The sequence below is a fragment of the Myotis myotis genome, unplaced genomic scaffold, assembly GCF_014108235.1.
Source record: "Myotis myotis isolate mMyoMyo1 unplaced genomic scaffold, mMyoMyo1.p scaffold_m19_p_6, whole genome shotgun sequence".
NCBI classification, from domain to species: domain Eukaryota; kingdom Metazoa; phylum Chordata; class Mammalia; order Chiroptera; family Vespertilionidae; genus Myotis; species Myotis myotis.
Window position 1 is genome coordinate 70,760,809 of NW_023416368.1, and position 12,025 is coordinate 70,772,833.

At 38.3% G+C, this 12,025-nt stretch overlaps 1 protein-coding gene across 1 annotated transcript in view; it reads left to right on the plus strand.

Annotated features, from left to right (window-relative positions):
- The first annotated feature begins 2,096 nt into the window (after positions 1-2,096).
- The window catches only part of GALNTL6 (polypeptide N-acetylgalactosaminyltransferase like 6), a 955,099-nt gene continuing 945,170 nt past the window's right edge, over positions 2,097-12,025 (plus strand). The window contains exons 1-2 of the mRNA XM_036315018.1: positions 2,097-2,674; positions 3,095-3,402. Coding sequence (XP_036170911.1) covers positions 3,265-3,402 — 138 coding nt within the window. The 5' untranslated portion in view covers positions 2,097-2,674; positions 3,095-3,264. The remainder of the gene's footprint in view (positions 2,675-3,094; positions 3,403-12,025) is intronic.

Here is a 12,025-nt window from a genome sequence, read left to right on the forward strand (position 1 = left end):
AAATTTAACAGATGGGGGTGGGGGGAGTGATCATCTGGAAATACACTGTAAAAGCAGGGATGAACATAATTATTTTTTCCTTCCGGTTTCGACCATGTATTCTTCATGGACTTTATGTGGAAAGTAAGTTATTGTAACCATTTACTGCAACTAATGTTCAACAAAAGCGTATTGTTTGTAAGAGTACTTACTAGTGGAACAGTAATAATGAAGTACAACTCAAGTCAAAATCTGGATTTCGTAAGTAAAAGAATGTGTTTTTGTGAATGAATACTTTTTGTTAAGGTTTAAAGAAACTGATATTATTAAAAATGTAAGGGATTTTTTAATATTTTAATTCCTAGAGCACTTTTGAGTTCTTTTACTTTATAATTATTAATTACTATCCATAAGAGAGTACAAATTGAATATACAGGTGTCCCCAAAAATGTATACACACTTTAACAGCTGACAGAGCAATTTTGGAAATGAATGATATTTTAATAAGCACTGCTTTTATGAATATTTAAAGTGTGTGTATGCATTTTTGGTACACCCTGAATTTAAATAATTTTCCAAAAACCTTTGATTGAAGATCAGATGACGCTCCCAGCAAATCTCTCCCAGATCTATTGCTTGCCAGGATTCATATTTCTGTCTCAGAACTAAGCTTGCTAAGAGAAAGGAGGTTAGAAAAAAAATGCAGAGTACAAAAGGCTGTGTGTGTGTGTGTGTGTGTATGGTGGTGAGGAATTATGTCCCTTGCACTTTAGATTATGAAGTTCCACTTGTTAAATTGAAAGGTAACTGGTCTTTATCTAAAGGACATATTCAAAAACATTTATTGAATGTGTTTGTATACTCTTGAAATGCAAGTGATTCACAAAAACAAGTATTTCGGCACAAAGCTTTATTCATGCAAACTGTTCGAATACATTTACAATGTAAAATGTGAGGAGTTGAAGGCATAACACACTCACATCTCTGTCTTGAGTCTCAAGTGAGACAGGGAAAGAGAGCTTAGAAGTAGGAGGCAGAGGGAGGGGGAGGAGACAAGGAGGGTGGGAGAGAGAGGAAGAGAGGGAGGAAGGGAGAAAAAACCATTGTGGATCCCACAGTCTCATCTATCCCAAGCGTGTGAGCATCGCATCTAGGTTGTAACAAAGAGATGGTCGAGTCCTTTCTTTTTAGTTGTAGACAGGCCGACACAGCGGGCACTGTGTGCATGTCTGTCGCCTCCTCAAAGCCCCCATTCCTTCAGGAGTCACGAGCTCCGATCCAGAGAGGGCCGCCCGGGGCACAGTGTTAGGCGCACCGATCTCTTGGAGAGGCCGCCACAGGTTCATGCGCTTGCGGTCAGGGGTCAGGGGTCAGGGACGTTGGTGCATCTTCAGTTAGGGAGACTAAGGAGTCCCTTTGGACAGACTTATCTCGATCCCCCACATTTTCCGGGGGGATCGTGGGAGGAATGTGAGGGACAGGTAGCCCGTTCATTAAGGAGCGCGGGGTGCGGAGGAGCAGAGCCAGGGAGGAGCGGGGTGGCACTGCCAAATCTTAACTGGGGCCCCTGGTGTTTGCAGACCCAAGTACGGCCGCCCTGGTCTCCATGGTGCCGCCGCAGAAGCCGCTGCCCGAGAACTCTGAACCGCACCCCTGCCTCGGTTGGGGATCCTCTTCCTCCTCCTCTCCCACTACGTACCTGGCCTGAGCTGCAGGGCACGCCGCCCGGGGAACCCCTCTCAGCGGGACCTGCTCAGCCACCGTTCGCCTCCGCCCCCTGCCGCTGCGCCCGGCTGGCCCGGCTGGCAGGCACCATGGAGGAAGCCAGGGTAAACCCACGAGCAGCCGGTGACTATCCCTCCGGAATCTCTGGCCTGGCCCCTTTGGGGTGAGCCGAGCGGGGAAGGTGCTATCTCAGCCGGTCCGAAGTTGCCCAGAAAAGGCCTGGTAGAGAAAGAGAGTATCCGCGGAGGCTGGGAGCTCCAAGTCCTCTTCCAGCTGCGCCTTTGCCGCCTCCTTTTCCTCCACCCAGGTTTGTTTATATAGGATCTGGGAGCTGGGAGGAACTGCCCACCCCCTGCAGGCGCCCCCCCGCCCCCCCTTCCAGGGCTCCCACACGTGGTCGTGGTCGACATCAGCACCTTCTCAGCAGAAGGCAGGAGGCTGCGAGCGAGGAGCAGCGCTGGGGGCGAGCTTGGCGCATCCTCAGGGTCTGCTCCCCTCCCCGGCGTCCTCACTCACTGCAATCCCAGCTCCGACTGGGTTTCGCCACCCTCCGTCCCCTTCCCCCAGGGGAGATTGAAGACCGCGCTCTTTCGGCGCTCCTGGCGCTTCTCTGGGTTCGCTCAGTGGCCGGAAAATAATGGTAACATGAACAGCGGAGCGTGAGCGCGTCGCCGTCACCGGGGAAGGAAGAGATTGATGGGCAGAGAGCTTACTTCAAGGAATCACATTCCTGGGGCTGCGCAGGGGAACCGTGGGCGCCTCCGCCTCCTGGCTGCGCGCCGCTGACATCTGTAGCCTCCGTTCCCTCGGGCTCCCAGGTCGCCAGCCTCTGCCTGCGGAGGAGCATTGACCGGAGTTGGTGCGCCTCCATCCGAACAGGAGTTCTCCCGGAACCCGCGCGTCCCCGCATCCATCCCAGCTGAGCGCCCACCAGCACGCTGGCTTCGGAGGGAGTTGAACTTGAGTTCAGGTGGGTTATTCCCCAGGGGAACATAACAGGCGATGTTCCAGGAAGACGGGGAAGGTGATGCTGCAGTGTCCAAAGCGGACACTTCTCTTCCTAACACTTGCTGGGCTGAGCCGCTTGCTCCCACATAGTTTTTACTCGCTCCTCCTCAACCCAGCCCTCCACACTAAGGTGGGGAAAAACCACGCACACGCACACACACACCAAAACTCCCGTTTTCTTAAGTATCTAGCATGCCATTGACTTCTCATAACTTACGATTAGTCTATGAAACCATTATATTTACTCCATCGCTTTACATTAATGGGGGTCAATAGGCTTAATGATTCCCTCAGTCAAGTCATTTACTTCTAAGCCAATAGATAGTGCCCTCGTCATAGTTTTCTGGGTGGGGGGGAAAGTAACTGTGCGTTTGTTCTGCAGATGCCCAACTCCCTCTGAATCGTGCAGATTGGTGCTGAGCACGCCACAAAAGTTTGTAGCTTCTCCGCAGTTCCTGGTGCTTGGCAGGGGAGAGGAAAGGACTGGCATTCAACACCGGGAGCAGTCAGGGAGCCATCTCCTTTAACTTTTCTTACCTGTTATCATTTGCAATGAAGAGGAAACAGAAGAGATTTCTGCAGATGACTTTGTTATTCATGGTGGCTTTAATATTCCTGCCCAACATTGGTCTCTGGTCCCTGTACAAGGATAAGCACCTGGTGAAATCCACGGAGCCTGGGGAGCAGCAGGTAAGTGCCACCCAGAGAAAGATCACAGGAAAGCTGGTAAGGCTTGTTGCGACCCTTGGGTGGGGGTGCGGGTGGGGGGTGCGCCAGGAAGCAGGTGGATTTTTCTCCCAAGTCTTTACAGAACTGACATGACCAGACTCTACTTTGGGTTTTAAGCAAGTAGTTGTTTTCAGATCACAGTCAATGACATGGTGAAATGTAAAATGAACTTGAAAAGGAGGGTAAGAGAGCTCAGGAAGTAAAGATAATCTTTCACAGTTGGTCTTCAACGTTGATTTTGTTTTGATCTGGGTGAAAGGTAAGTGCTTATTTGTGGGATGTGGGAGTAGGTTTGGTGCAAGTTTATCAGAGATTTGTCTTTGCCTCTTATCTGCTTTGGGTGTGTATATTGAATTGGGCAAAGTAAAGCATTAAAGTAGGGAAGTAGTGATTAAAAAACAAACTACAGCTTTCTATATTTTGGGTTGTTATTTTTGCTTAGCAACAGCTTTTTACCCTTGGGGAACTTAACGTCTCTGTGTCTTCTCCCCTGTTGCTAAGGTGGTCCCGTGGGGTATACACAGGCAGAGTTAGCAAGCATGTCCCTTCAGTTTCACAGTCTGGTGATAACAGTTTGTTGTTAAAAGCTTTCCCTCAGATCGTAAATACCATGTAGTATGGTATGCTTTCTTTTTACTTAGTATGCAATCCATTAGTATGTGCATTGCTGTTGCCTTAACATGGATCAAAATAACTATCTTTCTTAGTGAGCCTTCACAAAACACCCTTCACAAAATGTTGATGAAATCCAATATTGTTGAGTTAACTGTTTGTTAATAAGTGAAACGGTTCCTGTAATTAAACTTTTAACAATTGACTGCAGCCTTCTTTATGACATTGATATAACACTTTTCCAGTTAGTCCTGTTGCATCCGCTCGGAATATTAATATTTTTAATTTCAAGGGTCATCACCCATGTACACTACATACCTTCCACATATAGAAGTGCTAAAGTCCATTGGTGAACAACATAAATATATATAGTAATGGCAACTAAATATTGGTTCTTAGACTTAACAAAGTTTAATTTCTTTTTACACAGTGAGTGGTTAGTTGGTGAAATATATGGAAGTAATCTGCTTTTTCATTATGACAAGTAATCATTACCGGTTGCTAAACTCTAAAGATAACTAGTTGCTTATGGATTTTTGTAGATTGGAATTTTGACAGAAAATGCTGACATATTTTCATTTAGTTATTGATATCTATCATCCTTTCTTATAGAGACGGAACTTTGATTTAAAGTGTATTCTGTAATTGCAATAAAAAAAAGACATGGATACCTGGGATGTTAAAAATTTTTTCTATTTAGATCACTTATTTCTACAACCCTTGGTATGAAATGAGATTTTATTGCCATTGCTAGTTAATACACTATTATGTAAAACTTCCATCCCAATATTGATAAAACACCTAAAACAAAAATATTTTTTCTTGAATTTTGCTCATTCAATTAACAATAACTACCTGAAATATTTGCTGGTATAGATAACATTAAACACTAATTAATCTTATTAATGAGATCTTTACAACCTATCAACTGGGTCTATTGATTTTGACCCTTAATAAGAAATTTGTATCTCCAATGGACTAAGAATATAAAAATGACAAATCAACTCTCTTATTTCTCATCATAATCTTCAAAAAATGGTTTCCTCGTTTCTTGTTCTTCTGTAGTAAAATGATGCTTAATATCAGATAATAAGTTAATGGGTATAAAAGGGATGAAGTGGTAAGAGAAGGAACAGTTTCTCAAAGTTCCTATGCTGTAGAGTAACAAGATAGATATCTTGTGACATTCCAGTTTACTAATTCTATGTAGCAATTTTGGAACCAAGAATAAAGAAAAGGTAGTAGTAAATGCCATAAAATGCATGTCAGTCATGTACTTTAGTATTGTTAGCCTAAGTTATGGTTTTTAAATTAATACGTTTTATAGATACAAAATCAAGTTTAAAAGTAAAATTAATTACTTTCTGAAAGATAGAATTCATTCTAAAACAGGAAAAGGTAAGCTTTTATTGGTTTTATTATGTTAATAAATGTAATTGGAAAGAAAAATAGGGTATGTTGACATCATTATACAACTATCAGATAAGTAAAAGTTGAGTTTTATGCATACATATGCAATTGACAAAATAAAAAGTTGCTTACAGTGATGAATTAAACATGCTTAGTATTATGATGTAATATTTTGCTAATGTATCTATATTTCAATGTTAGTAAGTCAGCTAAATGCAAAGGTTTTCAATTGAAGCATATAATTTGACTGTTGGGGTAGTGTGTTAATTAAATTTAGCAATTTATTTTAAAAAGACATTTTTTTGGTTGATTGCTAAAATTTTCTCCAAAAGCCATCTTTTACTATATTTATCACCAAGTTGTAAAATGCTGAGGTTAAGGATTATGTGCTGATTGGGGCATTGAAAGCAATGTAATAAAGCTATTATTCAAAACAAGTCACATGCCCAAATGAGAGGTCTGTTTTTACAGCAGTAGCAGTTATTTGTCAAATCATAGTTGTGGTTTTAAGGGTGGAATGGCAGTGCTCACAGGAGTTGAAAACTTTCACTGTTTTATGTAGTTTAATTGTTACAGTGGGTTTTAGGGAAATATGTTTTATGTAGTTTAATTGTTACAGTGGGTTTTAGGGAACTATTTTAATTTGTGGAAATTCAAAATCACAGAATGGCTAGTACTTTTAAAATACTCTTAATTTGTATTTTATCAGAGCATATCACTAATAGTTTGCATATCTACTGTTCAGTATAAATAGTGTTTATTATATAAATAATAATTCACATAATAATTTAATTTATGGGAAGTAAATTAAAGGGACGTAAAAACAGAAAGCACTGATCAAACTGCATGATAATTTCCATGTTGTTTAGTATTTACATATTTCCCAAGTCTCTTCTGGCTTACAAATCAATTCTTTGTACTTATTATCATTTACATTAAAAGTAATATTTATAGGCGCCATAAGTTTTAAACATTTATCCCATCTGTTTTACAGAAAATAAAAAATATGATCTAAAAATTCTTTATTTATCTAAAAGGTTTTTTTCCCTTTTATACAAAGAGAATTGAGAAATAGTTTTAGTCATGCAGTAATAAAAAGTTTATTTTATTATTTGAGCTCTGCAAAATTGGAATCAGGCTGAGCTATATATTAAGCTTTTGCAATTTGTAAGGTTTTATAAAAATTTAAAAATATTTTTATAGTTCTTGTTTAGATGTTATTTAATTAAATGATCAATCATAATTATCATTGTTATTTTCAGTTGAGTTAATTTCGCCACTTTTTTTGCCATACCATATATATTACAAAAGTATTTATTGGTAATGAATGTGATATTTAGCGAAGGATGATTACTGTATGATTATTGTATAATAATTCCTAATTTCATTTAAAATAATTTGAATAGTTACTCCTCTTTGGTTTTAGCTGCAATTAAAATGATATATTTAGATCTTCATTAAACTACATTAGGATGATAATTAGAACAAAGCACTATTTCAGAGCAAACCTACTTCATTCAGTATTATTACATATCTTTTCCTAATCATTTATGAAAAAATAAGTAAATAAAAATGACTCCAAAACACTTTATTTTCTTGAAATAATTGATTAAAAAAAGCTTTAAAATAGTTTAGTAACTAAGTTGCACAGTATGAGTTATATAAATAATTAAAAAGTAATCAGAATATGAAGAGATTTTTGCAAATAAAAACTAGGATGAAAATCTCAGAATTTTAAATAAGACATTTTCACAATTGTTCAGAATGATTTTAGGAGCATGTTTGGCCTGGATATTTTACCACATTAAAAACCAACCAAACAAACAAAAAATAGACACTAAAGTCACTTTAAAATTGTACAACCTTCTTTGTACTTAAAAATTGCTATTTATGAAATAGGGCTAATCATGCTTGCCTCATAAGAAGGTACATAAAATTGTGAGATCACACCTTGGATATGGAAAATATTTTGAGGTAAGATATTTTTAGTCAGATCCACACGTAAGCTATACTTGGTAGCTGTGAAACTTAAGCGCTATATATATATCTTCAGAGATCCCTCAGCATCTTTGCCAACTCTTCTAACGTTAACTCCACACTTTGGTGGGGGGTGGGGGTGGGGGTGGGGGGTTAGAGCGTGTCTATATTTCTTTTCCAGTAAACACCTTAAATATTGGAAGAGCTAAGAACAGAAGGAAAAAATTAAGATTTTTCTCTCCTCTTGAAATCAGGTGGTACATTCTCAACACACTATATGTGAAATAATGAATTAATTTGGGACTGTTTTTAATTAGCTAAGATGTAGATTTTAAAATTAGGGTTGTAAGGACCTTTTCTTGAATTTATAGAAAATCCATTCTGACTTGTTACAGGATCACACCACACAGATGACTGCAACAAGTGTCTTAATTATTTGCTGTGACCTAGTAGATCGAAACATGACTAGTTCATTACTTTGCCCCATGGGAGACAGTATGAAACACAGTCTTCTGTACACAATCTGGTAAATAATGAGATAGTTTCTCCCCCCTGCTCATTGCTGTGCTGGATCATTTAACCTCCCATGTGTTTTTGTTTTTGTTTTTGTTTTTCTATAAAAGAAATCAAATCAGGGGAGGGATATGTAGGGTAAAGGGTGAGAAAGTTTGGACCATTTAAGTGGTTAGAGAAGAGCAATGAGTTTTGTTTGGTAACTTTGTTTTGTTAGAGGTAGCCATGAGAGCCTTTAGAGAAATTTTCAACTGTGTCTCCCCATTAGAACTTTTATAAAGATGAGAGTCATCAAGAATTGCCTTAGAGCCCAGCCAGCATGACTCAATGGTTGAGCATCAACCTATGAACCAGGAAGTCAGAGTTCAATTCCTGGTCAGGGCACATACCCAAGTTGCAGGCTGGATAAGTTCTGTCCAGCAGTCATGCTCATTTCTCATTTGCTTGACTTGCTTAGGATAAAGAGGTAAGTCCTGGATACTTCAGAATCTTAAAACCATCTGACATGACCATGTTGTTCTTCTATCTCCTTCATAATTACATATATGTTTACAAAAATACCATTATGGAAACAAAGGTGCAAATGTGCAAAGAAATAGGAGGTTCTGAAGATGACAGTAGAGATAAAGACACACTTGCTCTCCTTACGACCTCCATCTGTCACACCAATACTTAACAATTCCTAAATTATCTCAAAATGTAGTTGTAATACTTGGGTGTAGTTGAATACTTGGGTGAACAACAAAGACAGAACAGATAAGAAAACATTTGTGCCACTGAGAATATGTATTTAGACAAGCACAACAATACATATACTGGATTTATTTAGTGCTTGACTCAAGGCATACATAAATAGTGAAGACATGCTTACCCCCACTATCTCTCTCTTATATGCTGGTGTCTGTTCCTACCAAACTCCAGTGAGGTGGCCAGAAGGAGGGTGAAAAAATGAAGGTATATTTAGAGTAATAGGTAAAAGAGTGTTTTCTCCAACTTTTCTACTTCCAGTGTGGTGAGGGAAAAAAAACACAAGGTGGACTGGATGAGCAGAACTCTCAAATTAAATGTACTCATTTCACATATTCATTTAGCAATACGCACATATACATACATCTACACACGTGGTCTCACTTATAAAAAAAAATAAACACACCCAACTGTTTCATTTCCCACAATTTTTTTTTTACTTTTGTAACTACTTGCTTATTTCATTGTGATGAATTCACACAAAAAAACAAAACTATTAGTCAATTGAGTTTGAAGCATCACTTAAATGTTATTAATATAATTCTGGGAAAATGCATCTCTAGGAGCACTTATATCTATTTAGCAAGTGTGAGAATTACAATAATGATTTAGCCTGTTAGAGTTGCACAGTTTATACATAGGGTAAGGCATTGTTATCTGGTAATATAATCAATACAGTGGTGGTTGCCATAGACTACCAGCAGGTGTCTATCAGTTCTTTCTTACAAAGGAGTGGTGGTGTCTCAGGGAGGGCTGAGAAGGCTAATTTTGAATTTAGTTCAAGTACTCAAATACTCACGCCATGCTATTTCAGTACTTGAGGTCTAGAAAGCCAGAAACAGTGCATTTTATTATCAATCATTTTGAACATTTATATTATATTAAAAATGACCAAATGGGTCAGGGCTGCCACCCAAGTTTGAATGACTTGGGCTTTCCTTTTTCCTTACTTTTGGCATGTCTCCCCAGTGAGATAATTCAATTGAACTAAGGAGAAATTTCAGAATTTCTGTGCTGTCTTATTCTCTTTTAGTATGTAAGTGTGTAGGCTCTGGAATCAAATGATCGGGGTTCAAATTCTGTGTCCAGCACTTAGCCCTCTGTGTAATTTCTTGAGCGCGCCATTGATCTTCCTCAGATCTGTTTTTTTCTTAAATCAAATGGAGATGATAATACTTTCCTGTAGTGTTATAGTGAGGACAACATATATAGTACTGTGAACAGCATATAAGGTTAATGGATATAGATCATTGTTATATATAGAATATGCATGTATAAGCAATAATTGCCTTTAGGAAGGCAGTTAGGGTTTGTTTAATCAATGGCTGTCTTTGCAAGGCAATGTCAAGAGAGCATAGCAGAGCGGTGGGTGTTATAGAGGATTGCCACAGATGTGTTCAGTCTGGAAGGGAAGATTGTTGAATAAACAAATAAATAAGGTCTAGAAAATAAAAGGGCTTTGTTTATAATTTTAGGTCTAATACTTGACAAGTTGTCAATTTTAATTTTCATATCATCACTTATTGCAAAAAATGATTTTTGATATATTGTATTCAAAGTTATTCAAAAGTTGAAGTTTTCAATATAATTCTTTTTTATCAAAAAGACAGCCATATTTCTATGTAGGGACTATCTTCATGTCCCGTAACAAATAAAGCCCATGACTCACATGTAGGCATTTCTTCTCTACATAAATTGCAAGCAAGTATTTGAGAACTAAGCAAGCATGAATTATAAGCAAGCATTTAAAAAATATCTATTTTTCTTGATTTCAGAGAGGAAGGAAGAGAGAGATAGAAATATCAATGATGAGAGAGAATCATTGATTGGCTGCCTCCTGCACACACCCCCTCCCACCCCCATCCCTCACAACAGGAATCATCCTGGGTTTAGTTGTAATTTTGCTGCAAGTACCTGCACTTTGCCATCTTGGTTCTCCCTCTGTTTGCTCCAGGCTGCCTATTTTTAGTTCCAGTTCTATTAGTTGCTGAGTGATCCTCAGCAAGTTACTTATCTACTCTGTGCTTCCGATTTACCATTTCTAAATGATTATAAAATTAATGCCCATTTAATTGAGTGATGTAGTGGTTAAATAAGCTAATATGAATAAAATGCTTGAAAAGCATGATGGTACATAGAAAGAAATTTTAAAGTGTTAGATATCATTATCTGTTAGGCTTCTAGATAATTGAAATTGGACATACAGGTAAAATATGTTCCTATACCCTTTTGTTCATAAACCCATCATGAGGTTATATAAAAATTTCTGATTTTGACAGGCTTCTAAAAAATGTTCCAAGAACCTTTGATTTCTTTTACTTTACTTTTCACTTTTTTTAATTCTTAGTAGCCCATATAAAAATAATATAGTACTCATTTTAATGTTTTTGTAACTTGAACCAAGGGCTCCAGCAGTCCTACATATTGGAAGCAACTACATTCCAACAGAGAATTCAGTTCTTCCCAGCATATGCACTCAGCAGCCACATGTACTGCGGCGACCTTTCCCCCTATATTTTGTGCTATTCTCTCCACATGGTGTTGATTTCTCTATGTGTATGTTTGCCCTCAAGGGATATGCTATATCTCATAAATTATTTCATTCAATCAGTCTAAACTTCCAAAGAAGATTATCTAAAAATGTCTTCAGGGTCGAATATTTTAATATTTTATGTAACTTGAATTTTAACACTTTTGTCCTGGCTGCTTCTGACAGTGAGGTGGTATTGGGAAAATCAAGAATGATGCTGCTAAGTGAGAGTAACTTGACAGAGTAAGAGCTGGCTGTCTCATTTCCACTTTTAGTGCTTCTAAGAAATAAACTGACTGGGAAGACTGAGGAATGGAAAATTGTATAAAACTAGATGGTGGGAGAGGATAAAAATGCTTTCAATCCCTAGCTGAGTGAAGTTTATAATTTTTTAGATAGCCTAGCAGAAGGCTGTCAGATTAACAACTATATAATGGGATTGACCCCCCTCTTAACTTCTGTAGAAACTTTCAACTTCTCTTTCACAAGCTGAAGGAAATTGCATTTTCTGCAAGATCCTCAGCATTTCGAGACAAACATGTTGAGTTCCAATACTGTATGAAATGTATAGGGAATGATACACATCAGGGAGTCCAAGTGGATAATATTCGAGAAAGGGTAGAAATATAAGCCGCTCTTATCACTTTAACTCCTCTTCCCTGCCTTTTCCTGCTCAGAGTTCTTCCCCGCCTTCTTTTCCTTTGACTTTTTTTTTTTTTAAATTAAAGATACATTTCACCTAGGAATTGATTTCATCAATTATTGTCCCTATGAATGGATGAAAGGCTTGAAACA